Source organism: Pecten maximus, chromosome 9 (assembly GCF_902652985.1).
Source record: "Pecten maximus chromosome 9, xPecMax1.1, whole genome shotgun sequence".
Lineage (NCBI taxonomy): Eukaryota > Metazoa > Mollusca > Bivalvia > Pectinida > Pectinidae > Pecten > Pecten maximus.
The window spans coordinates 8,707,581-8,731,325 of record NC_047023.1 but is presented as its reverse complement, the minus strand read 5'-3'; the positions used below and the strand labels follow the sequence as shown (position 1 = coordinate 8,731,325).

The following is a 23,745-nucleotide window of genomic DNA, read 5'->3' as shown; positions in this document are numbered from 1 at the left end:
CATTGAATGATCTTTATAGATTCCATGTCAGATTGATCTTTTCTCTACTTTTCCCTTCCTCTAAGTCTTACTAATCTGTGTAAATTCAGAAACAGCCCTCTAGTACTTTTCAAACAAGGGGAACCTATATATAAGATTTAAGATTTAGCGATAATGGCTGTCTGTTGTTTTCGGATTGGTCCCAAAATGCAACACCAGGGACCAAGGGGAACCTACATATGAAATTTGAGAAAGATCCCTTCAGTACCTTCTGTAAAATAGCGATAACAAACTTCAATTGTCACAAGAGATCCCAGAGGGATCTTGGCGCCCACCATTGAATGATCTTCATAGGTTCCATGTCAGATTGATCTTTTCTCTACTTTTCCCTTCATTTTACTAATCTGTGCAAATTGAGACATCCCTCCAGTACTTTTCAAACAAGGGAATCCTAGCTATATAAGAAATTTGAGATTTAACGATAATGGCTGTTTGTTTGCCAGGTTGTTTTCAGGACAGACTGGTCCAAAAATGCAATACAAGGGACCAAGGGGAACCTACTTATGAAATTTGAGAAAGATCCATTCAGTAATTTGAGAAATAGAAATAACAAACTTCAATTGTCAAAATCCAAGATGGCGGTCTGTCGGCCATATTGTTTTCCAATTGATCTCAAAATGCAATAAGCATAACGAGGCACCAAGGGGAACCTCCATATGAAATTTGAGAAAGATCCCTTCAGTACTTTCTCAGAAATAGCGATAACAAACTTCAATTGTCAAAATCCAAGATGGCTGCCTGTCGGCCATGTTATTTTCAGATTGGTCTCAAAATGCAATATGCATAACTAGGCGACAAGGGAAACTTACATATGAAATTTGAGAAAGATCCCTTAAATACTTTCTCAGAAATAGTGATAACAAACTTCAATTGTCAAAATCCAAGATGGCTGCCTGTCGGCCATGTTGTTTTCCGATTGGTCTCAAATCGCAATATGCATAACTAGGCACCAAGGGGAACCTACATATGAAATTTGAGAAAGATCCCTTCAGTACTTTCTCAGAAATAGCGATAACAATCTTCAATTGTCAAAATCCAAGATGGCTGCCTGTCGGCCATGTTGTTTTCCGATTGGTCTCAAATCGCAATATGCATAACAAGGCACCAAGGGGAACCTTAATATGAAATTTCAGAAAGATCCCTTCAGTACTTTCTCAGAAATAGCGATAACAATCTTCAATTGTCAAAATCCAAGATGGCTGCCTGTCGGCCATGTTGTTTTCCGATTGGTCTCAAATCCCAATATGCATAACTAGGCACCAAGGGGAACCTCCATATGAAATTTGAGAAAGATCCCTTCAGTACTTTCTCAGAAATAGCGATAACAAACTTCAATTGTCAAAATCCAAGATGGCTGCCTGTCGGCCATGTTATTTTCAGATTGGTCTCAAAATGCAATATGCATAACTAGGCGACAAGGGAAACTTACATATGAAATTTGAGAAAGATCCCTTTAGTACTTTCTCAGAAATAGCGATAACAAACTTCAATTGTCAAAATCCAAGATGGCTGCCTGTCGGCCATGTTGTTTGCATAACTAGGCACCAAGGGGAACCTACATATGAAATTTGAGAAAGATCCCTTCAGTACTTCTCAGAAATAGCGATAACAAACTTCAATTGTCAAAATCCAAGATGGCTGCCTGTCGGCCATGTTGTTTTCAGATTGGTCTCAAAACGCAATATGCATAACTAGGCACCAAGGGGAACCTTCATATGAAATTTGAGAAAGATCCCTTCAGTACTTTCTCAGAAATAGCGATAACAAACTTCAATTGTCAAAATCCAAGATGGCTGCCTGTCGGCCATGTTGTTTTCCGATTGGTCTCAAAACGCAATATGCATAACTAGGCACCAAGGGGAACCTTCATATGAAATTTGAGAAAGATCCCTTTAGTACTTTCTCAGAAATAGCGATAACAAACTTCAATTGTCAAAATCCAAGATGGCTGCCTGTCGGCCATGTTGTTTTCAGATTGGTCTCAAAATGCAATATGCATAACTAGGCACCAAGGGGAACCTACATATGAAATTTGAGAAAGATCCCTTCAGTACTTTCTGAGAAATAGCGATAACAAGAATTGTTTACGGACGGAGGGACGGACGGACGGACGGAGGGACGGACGGAGGGACGGACGGAGGGACGGACGGACCACGGACCACGGACGCAGGGCGATTTGAATAGCCCACCATCTGATGATGGTGGGCTAACAAGATGGCTGCCTGTTGGGCAGGTTGTTTTCTGACTGGTCTCAAAATCCAATATGCATAACTAGGCACCGAGGGGAACCTACAAATGAAATTTCAGAAAGATCCCTTCAGCAATTTATGATAAATAGCGATAACAAACTTCAATTGTCAAAATCCAAGATGGCTGCCTGTCGGCCATGTTGTTTTCCTATTGGTCCCAAGATGCAATATGCATAACTACAGACCAAGGGGAACTTACAAAAATGTTTGAGAAAGATCCCTTCAGTACTTTCTGAAAAACAGCGATAACAAACTTCAATTATCAAAATCCAAGATGGCTGCCTGTCGGCCATGTTGTTTTCCGATTGGTCACAAAATGCAATATGCATAACTAGGCACCGAGGGGAACCTACAAATGAAATTTCAGAAAGATCCCTTCAGCAATTTCTGATAAATAGCGATAACAAACTTCAATTGTCAAAATCCAAGATGGCTTCCTGTCGGCCATGTTGTTTTCCTATTGGTCCCAAGATGCAATATGCATAACTACAGACCAAGGGGAACTTACAAAATGTTTGAGAAAGATCCCTTCAGTACTTTCTGAAAAATAGCGATAACAAACTTCAATTGTCAAAATCCAAGATGGCTGTCTGTCGGCCATGTTGTTTTCTGATAGGTCTCAAAATGTAATATGCATAACTAGGCACCAAGGGGAACCTATATATGAAATTTGAGAAAGATCCCTTCAGTACTTTCTGAAAAATAGCGATAACAAACTTCAATTGTCAAAATCCAAGATGGCTGCCTGTCGGCCATGTTGTTTTCCGATTGGTCTCAAAATGCAATATGCATAACTAGGCACCGAGGGGAACCCACATATGAAATTTGAGAAAGATCCCTTCAGTACTTTCTGAGGAATAGCGATAACGGAGAGACGACGGACCACGGACGCAGGGCGATTTGAATAGCTCACCATCTGATGATGGTGGGCTAAAAACATCTGGGATACAAGTCAATTGTGATAAAGTCACACAACCAGCTCTACAATCTATGATCTCTTGCTTAAGACAAGGAAACCATCCTAGGTAAGACTGTAAAGAGAGATTACACGACACAACTCTATATGCTCCTTAAATCTACATTATCTTACTAAACAAAATAAATTAATAGCAATCAGCTGCTTGACCAATAGACAAATTCAAATCTATAACCCAAATCAGCCCAATGCTCTACCAGCAGTCGGCTATCTGAATCATCCAAACCTGCTATCCAGACAATTAATATCAACAGAGCTTGACATTTTTATTTATTTATATTGTTAATGTTTTATTCAACTTCATTATCTTGGATATTTCATTAAAGCTGATATCACAGAGTTTTTCCATCAATCAAATTCAGGCAAATAAGAAAAAAAGATATTGAAACTCTTTAGATAACAACTGTATTAGCAAAGAAAGTAAAATTTAACCTTGTGCGTCCACATTTAACAGAAGAGACTGACCGATGATGATACTTCAAAAATATATACTCATCAATTAGCGCGATTAGTGTGACGGATAAGTGTGTCGGTGTACTTGGGTATTTAGTAGTTGTCTAGACCAGAATACTTCATTGGTGACCTGACCACCGTACCTCTGGCAACTTCCATATAATATGTAAGGATGTACAAGGATAGGGGTGTGTGGCCAGCATCAATACTTTACATGACAGAGGTCAGGTAAATTGTGACCTCTGAGGTCAGAGCGACAATGAGCTGTCTCTAACCTTGCTATTAATAAAACAATCAGTCGTTACAACACGTCTATAGAAGTGTTCTGGATAACGACCCTCTAATTCCTAAACATTTCCCTCAGACTTGCCACTATAGCAGAGATACACAGGACCTTAATTATAGTACAATGACATCATTCTAACACAACTTGTTTTAACTTATATCTGCCAGGGTCCAGACTACTGGTGTTCATATCTTCATTTTTGTCCAATTCTTATTGTCTTTGTTTTTAACACTGAGATGACCTTCAGACCACCTGTCTGTTGTCTCTGACCTTGAAATTACCTCCACATGACTTACCTGGTGCCTCTAACCCCTGAAATGACCTTCACACAACCAACATGTTATCTCTGACTTTGAGATGACCTCCACACAACTTACCTGATGTCTCTAACCTTGAACTTTTCACACAACCAATCAGAATATGATGTCTCTAACCTTGAGATGATCTTTGCACTACTTAACTGGTGTTTCTAACCTTGAGATGACATCCACATGACTTACCTGGTGTCTCTTACCTTGAGATGACCTCATGACCTATATAATATCTGTGACCTTGAGATGACCTCCACATGACCTATACAATATCTCTGACCTTGAGATGACCTCCACATGACCTATACAATAACTCTGACCTTGAGATGACCTCCACATGATCTATACTAGAACTGTCGCCAGGATGGCTGACTAATACCCCCACAATCTGCAATCAATGGTGAATTGAAACTGTTAATTAGAGGCTAACTAAGATAACCCATGCATGCCAATATTTTTGAAATTCAGAATGTCTGAAATATGTGTTGTTCACAATAAAGAGAATTCAGTGACCAGTTGCCATAGCAACCATAATTTTGAGGAAAAGAAAGTGGCATGCACATATACACATGGTCCTTTATATTTGTGTGAAGTTTCATTGAAATCAGCCCTTCGGTTTAGGAGGAGTTGTCCGGACAAACATAAAGTTATGGTTCTTATCGTAAAACCTGTTTATAGTGACCAGTTGCCATAGCAACCATAATTTTGAGGAAAAGAAAGTGGCATGCACATCTACACATGATCATTAATATTTATGTGAAGTTTCATTGAAATCGGCCCTTCGGTTTAGGAGAAGTTGTCCGGACAAACATAAAGTTATGGTTCTTATCGTAAAACCTGTTTATAGTGACCAGTTGCCATAGCAACCAAACTTTTGAGGAAAAGAAAGTAGCATGCACATCTTCATATGATCATTAATATTTATGTGAAGTTTCATTGGAATCGACCCATCGGTTTAGGAGGAGTTGTCCGGACAAAATGTGTCTACAGACAGACGGACGGAGGGACGGACGGACGGACAGACAACCTGATTCCAGTATACCCCCCTAACTTCGTTGCGGGGGTATAATAATATCTCTGACCTTGAGATGACCTCCACATGACCTATACAATATCTCTGACCTTAAGATGACCTCCACATGATCTATATAATATCTCTGACCTTGAGATGACCTCAACATGACCTATATAATATCTCTGATCTTGAGATGACCTCCACATGACCTACCTGATGTTCTTTGTACGTGGTGATCTGAGCTTCACGAGGTATGTCCCACACTGCCACACTGTTGTCATCAGCTCCTGAAAACAGGCGGACGCGATCACGCAGGAATTTGGTCACATGCACAGGTCTGTAAACAAAATAAGTAGATTTCTTCAGATTTAGAGATGACATTCACCAATTTAAAACACGTATCCTTTATATACAAGTCCATGTGATTTTATCATTTCCTACCAGATATATGAAATAAATCTTATCTAGATGTCGTTAGAAATACACACCTGAAGTATTATCATAAAATCCCTGAGGACTCGTGTACCCGCTAACATGTAAAAATTAAACGAATATCTGTCTGTTATGATACACAGAGTCATACATATCTCAGAAAACTCATTTACGTTTCTCGAAGAATTTCCTCTTGGAATATTTACAGGCATGATACGACAACTGGCGGATTACATTTTCATTTTAGGAATTTTTAAAAACCCTACACAAATTTCTACGTAAGGCAGGTGATCATCGCCCCTTAGTTCACATCTTGTTGAGGAACTCCCTTATGTTTATACATCACATGTTGGAGTACAGTGTTCTGACATTCACCGCAAAAGAACACAAATTTATACACAGAATATTTTTTTTAATAACTAAACTCATTGTTTACTACCCATCAAATGCATTTAATCCTTATTTAAGCGTTAATATAATGATGTAATATTTGTGTTTCATGCTAGGTCTCTAGAGTAAGCGTAGCTTCTACAAGCTGGTTATGCCATCAAGTAAAATATAGTTGTACAGCTTGCAAAGACTGGTTATATCCCTGACCATATATATAGAGGTTACACAACGAGTGGTTGTTGGATATGGAATTTATTTCACACGAGTACGTTATTTTTTAAAAGTTACGCAAGACACGAGCTTTAACGAGTGACTTTTGTAACTTTAAAAAATTAACTTACGAGTGTGAAATAAATTCCATATCCAATAATCATTAGTCTTGTGACCTGTTTCTACCACAATTAAATCGACTTGAATCAAAGGGAAACCTGGCCAAGTCTTATTTCGCGTATGCATATAAGGTGTACAGGTGACGGCTGGGACCCGGTGGTGTGACGTCATTCGATTACTGACGACGTCAAGACAATTGCAGCTTGGGTCAAAGTTTGAATCCTTGACCAATCAAAAGAACGGAAGGTCATATTCCACTAGTGAAGTGGAATATAACATATATATATATCCAACAGTCGGCACATTTATACAATTGCTTGAGAGTGGGATAACACAGCGTATTGTGGTAGAAATATATATACATGTATATATATAGGGCAAAGAAGTAATTCAAACAGTGTAAACAATAAGGTTTGTTAAATTTTCGAGGCAATCCGCCCCTTTATCAAAACACAAAAAATTACAAATACAATCACATAATATATATAAGAAGTACTGGAAATACAATAAAATACAATAAGAATAATGTTTTAGTAACTGGAGAAACCACAATGAACCCTTCGGCAAACGTGGGCCGAAGGCGGATACTAGCGTGACTGCATTATGTTCAAACACTAGAACGCTATGCGACCAACGGCAGAGACACTGGATTACCAATCTCCAAACCTGCTACCCTCGGGGTATGAACGAACGTTAAAGACGTCTTCTGGATATACTCTCCATCTGACCATTATATCTGACTATTCATGTAGTTAATTATTCAATTTGTTAAATTTTTCATAATTGCTGTACTTTTTGGGGCATCTATTCATTGTTGCTCTTTGAGACTCACATTTAGTCGCCTCCCGCCATCATGCAACAGCATCTTGGTCCGAGTTGGTCCGAATCGTCTGTTTCCCGTAGCGTCCTGTAGGGACACTTCGGCATTCGTATTTCTTATATTTTCAGTCTTGATAAATATTTGTAGCAGTTTTTTCACACCACTCTCTATAATTCTTATGATCTAACACATATTTTTCTAAAGTTTTTCAGACTTTGTACACGATATTTAATCAATCACTGTAGAGACGATAATGCAACATTTTTTATATAAATGCAATGTCGTCCACTAGCAGTGTTTAGGGACGAATCGTCTTTGAACTCTTCGGAATACTTTCACGTGCGGGGGAATTCGAAATATCTCTGCCGTTGGTCGCATAGCGTTCTAGTGTTTGAACATGATGCAGTCACGCTAGTATCCGCCTTCGGCCCACGTTTGCCAAAGGGTTCATTGTGGTTTCTCCAGTTACTAAAACATTATTCTTATTGTATTTTATTGTATTTCCAGTACTTCTTATATATATTATGTGATTGTATTTGTGATTTTTTGTGTTTTGATAAAGGGGCGGATTGCCTCGAAAATTTAACAAACCTTATTGTTTACACTGTTTGAATTACTTCTTTGCCCCATATAATCATTACAAGTAATTCGTATCCTCCATACATTTATGTGAGGATCCAGTGTTATCTGGATTATACTGTTCATATTACTTCTTTGACCCTTATTACATGTATATATATATATATATATATATACAGTAAAATTCACGCGAGTCAAACACGCGAATCGAATACATCAGATGAGTTGAATATTTTGTTCTATCCCAATTTTTTTTCTTCTTCGAATTCTTTGTCTTAGAAAATTGAACACAGGTGTTCCAAACACTGTTGAATCGAATACTACGCTTAAGTCATATATATTTTGTTGTCCGTCCCTTATACCCAAATTTCCTTTTGTTGTCAAACATCATGGCCATCGATCGATCATTAACGCCTGCCTTTGTTGGAATAAGAAATTGCCAAACTTAGGATAAAACATTTTGCATGCCATAGAAGTGTTTTGTTAACAATTTATGCACACTTACTGCAAAATATCAAACAGAAAAAGTACCGTAAGTGATAAATGCTGCACCGATACAAAAAAATGCGAACTAAAACAAATGCATGTCAGCATTTTTTTTATTATTAAAATGACTGCGAATACATTTTAAATTGTTCTATTTTTTCCCTCGTGACTTGTTATGCTTGAGGGACTTTGCTGCGACCTTCACCTTTTTTACCAGTACCTACACCTATTGATGTGTATCTTAGATTTGCATATTTTTTCTTAGTCCGTATTAAATATAGAAAACATAACAGGTCTTTTTTAATCCTTGGGATATAGCTGTGATTAGAATGTCTATCATTTTCTATCTCTCAAATTCACCATCTACATGTTCATTGTTTCGTGTATGACTATGAATGTGTGTGTATTCACGTACGTCTGACGACAAGTTTACAGGGTCCATGCCTATTATCGTGACGAACATATTGCCATGACGTAAAATGGTGTGGGATATTGAAAAGCCAGTATTGATTTACATGTTACCAGAAGCTTTTGTTTTTATGTGAATGAATACTTACCATGATGCCGAACATAAATCTCTGAAAAAGACGCTTTGAAAATACTTCCAATATGCTGCGTCATTTTACGGCACAGTAATATATATGTTTGTCACGATAATAGGCATGGACCCTGTACAGTGCTCTTCTCTATTCTGTGAATATGAACTAATAATCTTTATTTCATTATTAGGGTATAAAATACTAAATGATTATTTTCATTTGTTCCTTTGTCACACCATGTTATTGAACCTGTACGTGGTAGACAACCCATGGAAACAGGTCATTTATGTCATTGCTACACAGTTAAGTCATACCACCATATAAGTCCATTTTTTTTTTATTCGGTCGCATCGACTTTAACGTATCCGAGTTTTACTGTATAAAATCCTCCGCTATGATAATGATGTATGCCGATTCCAAATGTAGTGAATCAAATGATGAAGAAATTGGTAAAACATGTCCAAGAGCAAAACCTATATAATAATGATGTTCCTTCACTTTGCTGAGTTACACAAACCAACACAGGAGGAGCATAGGAGTAGTGCTAATACAGCTTCTTTAACAGGGATTTTAAGTGCCAAGGGCCATAACTCCAATAAAAATTGTTGAACCATACAGGATCAATTTTCTGCAAGGTGTTATTTTCCTATAAACTCTTTAGGGTTTAATTGTTGTATACAACCTATGTAATCCTATCATAATTCATTGAAGAATTTCATCCAATAGTGTTATTTCCCAATTTAAATAGAGTAAACTTTACCTTTTTTTAATTAAGCATTAAGCTAGCGCGCTTCATTAAATTTGCCTTTGTCCAGTTGGCATTCATCAGCCCATAACTTCCAAATGAAAGCAGTTCAATGCTTATATTTACATTTGACAACGAATTTGAAAGACTATATCCAGGAATTTTACTCTGATAATGAATGAACAAATTATTATCGTCAAAGCCGGAACAGCCTTTTCAACAGCCATCTTTCGTTATCGCCGACGTGACAATTATGACGTCACTATAATAATGACGTCATAATAAAGATTTGGAAGTTATGGACTCATAACTTCCAAGTGAGCTTGGTAACGTTATATAGTGGGGCTGCAGTGTAAATGTAGAAGATTAATGGCTAACATTGGGGTGATGTGATGCATACATTAGTCATAAAAAACCTTATAATCAGGACTTTTCCATCAGTGAAGGGTATTTGATTCCAGCATTTGTTTTTTTAAATTAAAGAACCTTGAAATTTTAACCAATCTGAACCCCTCTGGCACCATCTTTCATACTCTAAGTGCCAACAGAACTTTTTTCTTGTAAGAGTCCAGCAGACATTTATCAAATATTTTTCAGAAATTAAAATGTCATTTTTATGAAGAGTTAATGGGCAATATTGAATAAGGATTAATGTACAAGGGTGATTGCATGAAGGCACTTGAAAATATATCTCGCCTGACTTGAATGCATTGTCCAATAGATGTGTCTTTCAGGGTTCAGAGTACCATATCAGGTAATATTTACAAATACCTACCCCGAATGTCCTTTGAAAACCCTGAGCAATGCTCGTCCTTCAACATCGAAGAGGCGAATAAGACCTTCTTCACCACCTCCAACCAACAGTTTGCCGTCGTCACGGAAACTCCCACTGTATGCTAAATCCTTGAATCGACTGATGGTTTTAAGAATCTGTAGTGACTTTGAACTGTAGATTTGAACCTGAAACCAATTATCAGTGATCACAATATTTTTTAACATTCTGTAGTGACTTGGAACGCAACTGTAGATTTGTACCTGAAACCAATTATTTATTTTCTGTTAAGGGTATATAATAAACCACTAAATATATATATTCCAACACATACAATAGTCATCAGAAATTCTCTGCAGCAAATTTAGAGACCAGTAACAACCTTACAATGTATTACAATGGAAATGTTTTGTTTCAATGAAAGTCTTAGTATACGTATAAGGACTTAAATTTTTTCAGGGCATCCAGTTGACCCTTGACTTTTAGCAATTTCAGAAGTCAAATCACTATTTCTGAGCAATCTGAATGGTCAAAACATATGTCAAATAGACATGTTCCTTCAATCCCAAGAGTCAGATCTCATTTTGGCGAGTCAAAAACATACTCTCAAGGGTCTACTGGATGCCCTGCTTTTTTATATAATATAATTAATTTGCAATTCAACATATGCATTGACATGCTTTGCCTTAAAATACTTATCAAAATTCCGTATTAATTTTCTTACATTAGTTTCTTAATGATATCCTGTTGGGATGAGTGACAAATAATTTACAAAGTACATGTTACACGGTAGATCAGAACTGGAAACAAAGAGCTGTCTCAGGATTGTCTAACAGATCTGGATACCAGCCACGGAGGCTGGACCGGTGATACATATCATTTCACAGCATCACCCCTCACTCCCATCACCTCGTCTTGATATGCCAGGTAGCCCAATATATCTAGTCAGGGATACAACAATGAGAAATCTCGGTGTTTTTGATTTCATCTACCTCAGTGGGGCAATATGATATTATCATACCACCCAGTAAGTGGCTTTGTGTTATTGTGATTGATTGTTACACCTCAAATCAGAGTTGTCTCCCTTCTTTACAAAATGTTCTCAAAAATCATAAAAGTGAAAAGTTAAAATTTCTGTATCGGATACTTCTGTTAACCAAATTGTTAACACACGAATTACAATTAGTGAACACAACAACAGAACACTGACTATAGTCTGTGAGATGAAACCTAGCAATAGGCAGAGTCATGTAGGCGGTAAACCAGGAACTAACTATAACTACAACTATAAAAACAAAATTAACAACAGAGGTTAATCTTTATACAGATTCTATTTTTTCTCATCATGATTTATTTTTTATTATAAATATATATAGTCATATGAGTCATCTTCAAATCCAAAACTGAAAAGCGATCGATTTGAATTTGAATTTATAATTTGACTATGCATATCAAATTAATATCTTTTTGGTTATATGAATTATGGTTGAGATAAATTAACTCTAATTTTTTCTCAAATTGTGAAATTGTACTAATTTTTTCATGCAAATAAAAAACTTTCAAATTTATCTAAAATTAGAAAAGAAAAACACTTTTACCATAAGCAGAAAAATAGATGTGTAACAGTTGATATATATATTTTACAGAAAATGTGTTTTCAGTCTTTTTGAGTTCTTTTTTTTCTGTATCAAATGTAAATTTATTATCACAACACAGAGATATAGAAGAAAAGCACATCCATTTTATCTAACGGGGCTCCTGTAGATTCATCACACAGATTCTCAACAGCTGATAATTGATTTGTCTGTATGTATCAGCTACGGATGGGATCCCCAGCATTTATAAGCTAGATATGGAGTGGTATATATGGTTCGCCCCGCCTGCCAAACCATTCTCCAACTAGAACAAACACACAATCCCATGTTTTTCCTGGTCACACAGCTTTTATATTTCCAGATATCAATCTGCTATTTCAATCATCTAAAATTCTTAACTGTTATTTTCATTAAATCAGGTTGTATGAATATAAACTCAACTGATGTGAAATTCTACACTGCTTTTTTCTCGTATAAGCCTGGATTTATATCAAAATCTTTGAAGGAATACATTCTTTGTGTTGATAAGGAGTTCTAGATTCCTTAAAAACCTGTATATGATAAATGGTTACTGATTTTATTTCTTTTGAATTTTCAACTTGATCAGATCCTATTTTCTCCATTTTTATTATATTTTCAGATTAATCATCACCAAGGCAACAGTGAACAATTTGAATTAACAATTGAATTTTATTGTTTCATCATAATTTCTTAAAGATGCTACACCTCCGAAAGAGTGTAATAAATTGTTATTATTTTGACAATAACTGACATTTAGTCCACATATGTATGCCTATTTAAAACCTACAAATAAAAAGAATAATTTTATAACGTCAGAAATTGTCGTTATGAAGCCCAGAAGTTACGAACTTTTGAATATCTCTTCCTATGAAAGAGACCAACATTATAATCTACTCTGCATACACTTGACCTTGATCGCAGTGCATTCTGGGAGAGATTCACATACAGAAGAAAACAAATATGGTGGACTTAATTTTTTTTTAAGATTCAGCGGGGGCAACAATATCTTGCCTGTTGCCTATCTTAACAACAAATAATTTTAAATGCCAAGGTTTTAAAGCAAACAGAAATAAACATTTCAATATCATCAGATGCGAAAAATCACGATCTTCTGCATGTTGACACCCAGGAACCGAAACGCTTTGTTAGCGTTATCCCCTTCGGCCCCATTTCGCTGGATTAATATAAGTGTGATTTATCAACAGGTTTAAGCTGGTAAACTACAAATAGCGAATCTGCAATCAATACAATACATATCACAAAAGAAATCTTAACCTTTGATTCAATCGCATCATATGCTAACAGTTTTCAGGAAAGATGACAACAGACTGAACATTACACTACGTATGTGTGTACGTTACACACTTGCCTCTCCAACAAAAACTCAACTGTGTCATTTCTGCATGAGTTCCGATTCCATTGTCGTTTATAATTCCACCTGTCTGTGCAGTTTCCAATTTACATCCTTCCCCTTCTTCGTTCTTTTTCATAATCTTATTTATGCTTCCTTCTTTCTGGAGATGTTAGGCTAACTTATGCGGTCTGCCTCTCTTTGCTATTTGGTTCCTACTTATTTGTACGCATGTGATTCTGTTTTCGGAGCATGCATAATCAGTATTTCATTCAATATGGATGTGGAGCAAAATGGAATTTCTTTGGGACGCAATTAAATATTTTCATTTTTTTATTTTAAAGATAAATAATTATAAGAAGATGAAACTGTCCGAGGGCGGTAATAATATAAAGTGTGTAACTTTTATTGCAGAAGAAAAACACATACGAGTCTATTCGTGTTTTTAATTGATAAAAAATACTACCCTGTATTTGTCGGAGGGTGTAGCACCTTTAACAAATTTTACATTATTCGTAGCTTTTAACTTGTCATTTCTACATTTCACTTTAAAAACAACTTAAATACAACATCCTACATTCAGGCATTCGGAGACACACCTCTTGTCATCAGTAACCTGATTTTGAATCAGATCAGATAGCTATCACAATTCCGTATATAGATTTACAGTTAAAGCTGGGTGTGGTCTGTCAAATCCAAGTTGCAGTCCCAGGGCTTTTTCTGAGGGCTTTTTGGGGCCGTTAATGGGCCCCATTCCCATTTGGAATTATTTCATTTTAAAGCCAAATTCCCAAAATTTGCAGTTTACTCCTGAAAAACTCTTTCCCAATTCACCAATTTTCTTCCCAAAATGAGACAAAAAGGCCCCATCCCAAACCAGTGAGAAAAAGCCCTGAGTCCAGAACACAATTTTCAACATTTTCCCTAAAAAAAACAAGGGAGATAATTTTGAGGATGACACAATTTCAACCGAGTCAAAACAGTAATAGGGGTCAAAACTATAACTTGGTGGACAAACATGAATACTCTCCTCTTAGTCAGGAGTGATCTTGTGACTAATTCACTAGCTCGAATCTGTTGGCTTGGAAACCTTGAACAAGAGATCCCAGAGGGATCTTGGCGCCCACCATTGAATGATCATCATAGGTTCCATGTCAGATCGATCTTTTCTCTACTTTTCCCTTCATTTTACTAATCTGTGCAAATTGAGACATCCCTCCAGTACTTTTCAAACAAGGGAATCCTAGCTATATAAGAAATTTGAGATTTAACAATAATGGCTGTTTGTTTGCCAGGTTGTTTTCAGGACAGACTGGTCCAAAAATGCAATACAATGGACCAAGGGGAACCTACTTATGAAATTTGAGAAGATCCATTCAGTACTTTAAGAAATAGAGATAACAAACTTCAATTGTCAAAATCCAAGATGGCGGTCTGTCGGCCATATTGTTTTCCAATTGATCTCAAAATGCAATAAGCATAACGAGGCACCAAGGGGAACCTCCATATGAAATTTGAGAAAGATCCCTTCAGTACCTTCTCAGAAATAGCGATAACAAACTTCAATTGTCAAAATCCAAGATGGCTGCCTGTTGGCCATGTTATTTTCAGATTGGTCTCAAAATGCAATATGCATAACTAGGCACCAAGGGAAACCTACATATGAAATTTGAGAAAGATCCCTTAAATACTTTCTCAGAAATAGTGATAACAAACTTCAATTGTCAAAATCCAAGATGGCTGCCTGTCGGCCATGTTGTTTTCAGATTGGTCTCAAAACGCAATATGCATAACTAGGCACCAAGGGAAACTTACATATGAAATTTCAGAAAGATCCATTCAGGCACTTTCTCAGAAATAGTGATAACAAACTTCAATTGTCAAATACAAGATGGTTGCCTGTCGGCCATGTTATTTTCAGATTGGTCTCAAAATGCAATATGCATAACTAGGCACCAAGGGAACTTACATATGAAATTTGAGAAAGATCCCTTAAATACTTTCTCAGAAATAGTGATAACAAACTTCAATTGTCAAAATCCAAGATGGCTGCCTGTCGGCCATGTTGTTTTCAGATTGGTCTCAAAACGCAATATGCATAACTAGGCACCAAGGGAAACCTACATATGAAATTTGAGAAAGATCCCTTAAATACTTTCTCAGAAATAGCGATAACAAACTTCAATTGTCAAAATCCAAGATGGCCTGCCTGTAGGCCATGTCGTTTCTCCGATTTGTCTCAAAATGCAATATGAATAACTAGGCACCAAGGGGAACCTTCATATAAAATTTGAGAAAGATCCCTTCAGTACTTTCTCAGAAATAGCGATAACAAACTTCAATTGTCAAATTCCAAGATGGCTGCCTGTTGGCCATGTTGTTTTCCAATTGATCTCAAAACGCAATATGCATAACTAGGCACCAAGGAAACTTACATATGAAATTTCAGAAAGATCCATTCAGTACATTCTCAGTAATAGCGATAACAAACTTCATTGTCAAAATCCAAGATGGCTGCCTGTCGGCCATGTTGCTTTCGGATTGGTCTCAAAACGCAATATGCATAACTAGGCACCAAGGGGAACCTACATATGAATTTGAGAAAGATCCCTTCAGTACTTTCTCAGAAAATAGCGATAACAAACTTCAATTGTCAAAATCCAAGATGGCTGCCTGTCGGCCATGTTTGTTATCTGATTGGTCTCAAAACGCAATATGCATAACTACGCACCAAGGGGAACCTTCATATAAAATTTGAGAAAGATCCATTCAGTACTTCTCAGAAATAGCGATAAACAAACTTCAATTGTCAAAATCCAAGATGGCTGCCTGTCGGCCAGGTTGGTTATCCGATTGGTCTCAAAACCGCAATATGCATAACTAGGCACCAAGGGGAACCTACATATGAAATTTGAGAAAGATCCCTTAAATACTTTCTGAGAAATAGCGATAACAAGAATTGTTTACGGACGGACGGACGGACGGACCACGGACGCAGGGCGATTTGAATAGCCCACCAATTGATGATGGTGGGCTAAAAATGGTAGCAAAGCAAAAGAAAACAAGAGATCCCAGAGGGATCTTGGCGCCCACCATTGAATGATCTTCATAGGTTCCATGTCAGATTGATCTTTTCTCTACTTTTCCCTTCATTTTACTAATCTGTGCAAATTGAGACATCTCTCCAGTACTTTTCAAACAAGGGAATCCTAGCTATATAAGAAATTTGAGATTTAAGGATAATGGCGGTTTGTTTGCCAGGTTGTTTTCAGGACAGACTGGTCCAAAAATGCAATACAAGGGACCAAGGGGAACCTACTTATGAAATTTGAGAAAGATCCATTCAGTACTTTGAGAAATAGAGATAACAAACTTCAATTGTCAAATCCAAGATGGCGGTCTGTCGGCCATATTGTTTTCCAATTGATCTCAAAATGCAATAAGCATAACGAGGCACCAAGGGGAACCTCCATATGAAATTTGAGAAAGATCCCTTCAGTACTTTCTCAGAAATAGCGATAACAACTTCAATTGTCAAAATCCAAGATGGCTGCCTGTCAGCCATGTTATTTTCAGATTGGTCTCAAAATGCAATATGCATAACTAGGCACCAAGGGAAACTTACATATGAAATTTGAGAAAGATCCCTTAAATACTTTCTCAGATATAGCGATAACAAACTTCAATTGTCAAAATCCAAGATGGCTGCCTGTCGGCCATGTTGTTTTCAGATTGGTCTCAAAATCCAATATGCATAACTAGGCACCAAGGGAAACCTGCATCTGCAATTTCAGAAAGATCCATCCAGTACATTCTCAGAAATAGCGATAACAAACTTCAATTGTCAAAATCCAAGATGGCTGCCTGTCGGCCATGTTGTTTTCGGATTGGTCTCAAACGCAATATGCATAACTAGGCACAAGGAAAACCTACATCTGCAATTTCAGAAAGATCCATTCAGTACTTTCTCAGAAATAGTGATAACAAACTTCAATTGTCAAAATCCAAGATGGCTGCCTGTCGGCCATGTTGTTTTCAGATTGGTCTCAAATCGCAATATGCATAACTAGGCACCAAGGGGAACCTACATGTGAAATTTGAGAAAGATCCCTTCAGTACTTTCTCAGAAATAGCGATAACAAACTTCATTGTCAAATCCAAGATGGCTGCCTATCGGCCATGTTGTTTCGGATGAGTCTCAAAACGCAATATGCATAACTAGGGCACCAAGGGGAACCTACATGTGAAATTTGAGAAAGATCCCTTCAGTACTTTCTCAGAAATAGCGATAACAAACTTCAATTGTCAAAATCCAAGATGGCTGCCTATCGGCCATGTTGTTTTCGGATTAGTCTCAAAACGCAATATGCATAACTAGGCCACCAAGGGGAACCTTCATATGAAAATTTCAGAAGGATCCCTTCAGTACTTTCTCAGAAATAGTGATAACAAACTTCAATTGTCAAAATCCAAGATGGCTGCCTGTCGGCCATGTTGTTTACCGATTGGTCTCAAAACGCAATATGCATAACTAGGCACCAAGGGGAACCTTCATATGAAATTTGAGAACGATCCCTTCAGTACTTTCTCAGAAATAGCGATACAAACTTCAATTGTCAAAATCCAAGATGGCTGCCTATCGGCCATGTTGTTTTCGGATTAGTCTCAAACGCAATATGCATAACTAGGCACCAAGGGGAACCTACATGTGCAATTTGAGAAAGATCCCTTCAAGTACTTTCTCAGAATAGCGTACAAACTTCAATGTCAAATCCAAGATGGCTCCTCGGCATGTGTTTTCGATTGTCCAAGCATATGCTACTAGGCACCAAGGAACCTACATTGAATTTAGAGATCTTAGTATTCTAAATAGATAACAAATTCAATGAAACAATGCGCACGCCAGCGATTCAAACCAATGATATGGCGGAAATAAAATTGAGAAAATCTTATTTTAATCTAACAATTTGTAATCAAATGGGGTCGCCATGTTTACCGATTGGTTCAAAACGAATTTAGCACCAACCTTTTGATTTAGACATCCTTATTTCTCAGTAGGTAACACATTCTCAAAAAGATGGCTGCCTGTCCCATTGTCATGGTCAAGTAGCTCTGACAGGAACTAACGTTATTTTATATACTTTGTATATAGAAAATCTTATTTTAACTGTATAACTTAAACAAATTTTATTTATAGATATGCAGCTCACAAAGAATTGTCTCCCTTAGTACCCTCAATTGACTGATAAGTGACTCTTGTTATTACAGATTGTTGTCATTCATAAGCCAATTCAAAAACACTTTTCATACATCCAGGACTTTTGCAAAATCGAACCGAACAGCCTTTTCAACAGCCATCTTTCGTTATCGCCGACGTGACAATTATGACGTCACTATAATAATGACGTCATAATAAAGATTTGGAAGTTATGGACTCATAACTTCCAAGTGAGCTTGGTAACGTTATATAGTGGGGCTGCAGTGTAAATGTAGAAGATTAATGGCTAACATTGGGGTGATGTGATGCATACATTAGTCATAAAAAACCTTATAATCAGGACTTTTCCATCAGTGAAGGGTATTTGATTCCAGCATTTGTTTTTTTAAATTAAAGAACCTTGAAATTTTAACCAATCTGAACCCCTCTGGCACCATCTTTCATACTCTAAGTGCCAACAGAACTTTTTTCTTGTAAGAGTCCAGCAGACATTTATCAAATATTTTTCAGAAATTAAAATGTCATTTTTATGAAGAGTTAATGGGCAATATTGAATAAGGATTAATGTACAAGGGTGATTGCATGAAGGCACTTGAAAATATATCTCGCCTGACTTGAATGCATTGTCCAATAGATGTGTCTTTCAGGGTTCAGAGTACCATATCAGGTAATATTTACAAATACCTACCCCGAATGTCCTTTGAAAACCCTGAGCAATGCTCGTCCTTCAACATCGAAGAGGCGAATAAGACCTTCTTCACCACCTCCAACCAACAGTTTGCCGTCGTCACGGAAACTCCCACTGTATGCTAAATCCTTGAATCGACTGATGGTTTTAAGAATCTGTAGTGACTTTGAACTGTAGATTTGAACCTGAAACCAATTATCAGTGATCACAATATTTTTAACATTCTGTAGTGACTTGGAACGCAACTGTAGATTTGTACCTGAAACCAATTATTTATTTTCTGTTAAGGGTATATAATAAACCACTAAATATATATATTCCAACACATACAATAGTCATCAGAAATTCTCTGCAGCAAATTTAGAGACCAGTAACAACCTTACAATGTATTACAATGGAAATGTTTTGTTTCAATGAAAGTCTTAGTATACGTATAAGGACTTAAATTTTTTCAGGGCATCCAGTTGACCCTTGACTTTTAGCAATTTCAGAAGTCAAATCACTATTTCTGAGCAATCTGAATGGTCAAAACATATGTCAAATAGACATGTTCCTTCAATCCCAAGAGTCAGATCTCATTTTGGCGAGTCAAAAACATACTCTCAAGGGTCTACTGGATGCCCTGCTTTTTTATATAATATAATTAATTTGCAATTCAACATATGCATTGACATGCTTTGCCTTAAAATACTTATCAAAATTCCGTATTAATTTTCTTACATTAGTTTCTTAATGATATCCTGTTGGGATGAGTGACAAATAATTTACAAAGTACATGTTACACGGTAGATCAGAACTGGAAACAAAGAGCTGTCTCAGGATTGTCTAACAGATCTGGATACCAGCCACGGAGGCTGGACCGGTGATACATATCATTTCACAGCATCACCCCTCACTCCCATCACCTCGTCTTGATATGCCAGGTAGCCCAATATATCTAGTCAGGGATACAACAATGAGAAATCTCGGTGTTTTTGATTTCATCTACCTCAGTGGGGCAATATGATATTATCATACCACCCAGTAAGTGGCTTTGTGTTATTGTGATTGATTGTTACACCTCAAATCAGAGTTGTCTCCCTTCTTTACAAAATGTTCTCAAAAATCATAAAAGTGAAAAGTTAAAATTTCTGTATCGGATACTTCTGTTAACCAAATTGTTAACACACGAATTACAATTAGTGAACACAACAACAGAACACTGACTATAGTCTGTGAGATGAAACCTAGCAATAGGCAGAGTCATGTAGGCGGTAAACCAGGAACTAACTATAACTACAACTATAAAAACAAAATTAACAACAGAGGTTAATCTTTATACAGATTCTATTTTTTCTCATCATGATTTATTTTTTATTATAAATATATATAGTCATATGAGTCATCTTCAAATCCAAAACTGAAAAGCGATCGATTTGAATTTGAATTTATAATTTGACTATGCATATCAAATTAATATCTTTTTGGTTATATGAATTATGGTTGAGATAAATTAACTCTAATTTTTTCTCAAATTGTGAAATTGTACTAATTTTTTCATGCAAATAAAAAACTTTCAAATTTATCTAAAATTAGAAAAGAAAAACACTTTTACCATAAGCAGAAAAATAGATGTGTAACAGTTGATATATATATTTTACAGAAAATGTGTTTTCAGTCTTTTTGAGTTCTTTTTTTTCTGTATCAAATGTAAATTTATTATCACAACACAGAGATATAGAAGAAAAGCACATCCATTTTATCTAACGGGGCTCCTGTAGATTCATCACACAGATTCTCAACAGCTGATAATTGATTTGTCTGTATGTATCAGCTACGGATGGGATCCCCAGCATTTATAAGCTAGATATGGAGTGGTATATATGGTTCGCCCCGCCTGCCAAACCATTCTCCAACTAGAACAAACACACAATCCCATGTTTTTCCTGGTCACACAGCTTTTATATTTCCAGATATCAATCTGCTATTTCAATCATCTAAAATTCTTAACTGTTATTTTCATTAAATCAGGTTGTATGAATATAAACTCAACTGATGTGAAATTCTACACTGCTTTTTTCTCGTATAAGCCTGGATTTATATCAAAATCTTTGAAGGAATACATTCTTTGTGTTGATAAGGAGTTCTAGATTCCTTAAAAACCTGTATATGATAAATGGTTACTGATTTTATTTCTTTTGAATTTTCAACTTGATCAGATCCTATTTTCTCCATTTTTATTATATTTTCAGATTAATCATCACCAAGGCAACAGTGAACAATTTGAATTAACAATTGAATTTTATTGTTTCATCATAATTTCTTAAAGATGCTACACCTCCGAAAGAGTGTAATAAATTGTTATTATTTTGACAATAACTGACATTTAGTCCACATATGTATGCCTATTTAAAACCTACAAATAAAAAGAATAATTTTATAACGTCAGAAATTGTCGTTATGAAGCCCAGAAGTTACGAACTTTTGAATATCTCTTCCTATGAAAGAGACCAACATTATAATCTACTCTGCATACACTTGACCTTGATCGCAGTGCATTCTGGGAGAGATTCACATACAGAAGAAAACAAATATGGTGGACTTAATTTTTTTTTAAGATTCAGCGGGGGCAACAATATCTTGCCTGTTGCCTATCTTAACAACAAATAATTTTAAATGCCAAGGTTTTAAAGCAAACAGAAATAAACATTTCAATATCATCAGATGCGAAAAATCACGATCTTCTGCATGTTGACACCCAGGAACCGAAACGCTTTGTTAGCGTTATCCCCTTCGGCCCCATTTCGCTGGATTAATATAAGTGTGATTTATCAACAGGTTTAAGCTGGTAAACTACAAATAGCGAATCTGCAATCAATACAATACATATCACAAAAGAAATCTTAACCTTTGATTCAATCGCATCATATGCTAACAGTTTTCAGGAAAGATGACAACAGACTGAACATTACACTACGTATGTGTGTACGTTACACACTTGCCTCTCCAACAAAAACTCAACTGTGTCATTTCTGCATGAGTTCCGATTCCATTGTCGTTTATAATTCCACCTGTCTGTGCAGTTTCCAATTTACATCCTTCCCCTTCTTCGTTCTTTTTCATAATCTTATTTATGCTTCCTTCTTTCTGGAGATGTTAGGCTAACTTATGCGGTCTGCCTCTCTTTGCTATTTGGTTCCTACTTATTTGTACGCATGTGATTCTGTTTTCGGAGCATGCATAATCAGTATTTCATTCAATATGGATGTGGAGCAAAATGGAATTTCTTTGGGACGCAATTAAATATTTTCATTTTTTTATTTTAAAGATAAATAATTATAAGAAGATGAAACTGTCCGAGGGCGGTAATAATATAAAGTGTGTAACTTTTATTGCAGAAGAAAAACACATACGAGTCTATTCGTGTTTTTAATTGATAAAAAATACTACCCTGTATTTGTCGGAGGTGTAGCACCTTTAACAAATTTTACATTATTCGTAGCTTTTAACTTGTCATTTCTACATTTCACTTTAAAAACAACTTAAATACAACATCCTACATTCAGGCATTCGGAGACACACCTCTTGTCATCAGTAACCTGATTTTGAATCAGATCAGATAAGCTATCACAATTCCGTATATAGATTTACAGTTAAAGCTGGGTGTGGTCTGTCAAATCCAAGTTGCAGTCCCAGGGCTTTTTCTGAGGGCTTTTTGGGGCCGTTAATGGGCCCCATTCCCATTGGGAATTATTTCATTTTAAAGCCAAATTCCCAAAATTTGCAGTTTACTCCTGAAAAACTCTTTCCCAATTCACCAATTTTCTTCCCAAAATGAGACAAAAAGGCCCCATCCCAAACCAGTGAGAAAAAGCCCTGAGTCCAGAACACAATTTTCAACATTTTCCCTAAAAAAAACAAGGGAGATAATTTTGAGGATGACACAATTTCAACCGAGTCAAAACAGTAATAGGGGTCAAAACTATAACTTGGTGGACAAACATGAATACTCTCCTCTTAGTCAGGAGTGATCTTGTGACTAATTCACTAGCTCGAATCTGTTGGCTTGGAAACCTTGAACAAGAGATCCCAGAGGGATCTTGGCGCCCACCATTGAATGATCATCATAGGTTCCATGTCAGATCGATCTTTTCTCTACTTTTCCCTTCATTTTACTAATCTGTGCAAATTGAGACATCCCTCCAGTACTTTTCAAACAAGGGAATCCTAGCTATATAAGAAATTTGAGATTTAACAATAATGGCTGTTTGTTTGCCAGGTTGTTTTCAGGACAGACTGGTCCAAAAATGCAATACAATGGACCAAGGGGAACCTACTTATGAAATTTGAGAAAGATCCATTCAGTACTTTAAGAAATAGAGATAACAAACTTCAATTGTCAAAATCCAAGATGGCGGTCTGTCGGCCATATTGTTTTCCAATTGATCTCAAAATGCAATAAGCATAACGA

The 23,745-nt window shown here is 36.5% G+C and overlaps 1 protein-coding gene across 2 annotated transcripts in view; it reads right to left on the bottom strand.

Moving 5' to 3' along the window:
• The window catches only part of LOC117334625 (U3 small nucleolar RNA-associated protein 15 homolog), a 105,452-nt gene that overhangs the window by 76,220 nt on the left and 5,487 nt on the right, over positions 1 to 23,745 (bottom strand). The window contains exons 3-4 of one of the 2 annotated variants that reach the window (XM_033894339.1): positions 19,296 to 19,480; positions 5,543 to 5,666 (exon numbers count right to left, since the gene is read on the bottom strand). In XM_033894339.1, the coding sequence (XP_033750230.1) occupies positions 5,543 to 5,666; positions 19,296 to 19,480 (309 nt within the window). Of the gene's footprint in view, positions 1 to 5,542; positions 5,667 to 10,425; positions 10,608 to 19,295; positions 19,481 to 23,745 lie in introns of those variants that run through there. The other variant, XM_033894338.1, reaches the window with a different exon arrangement.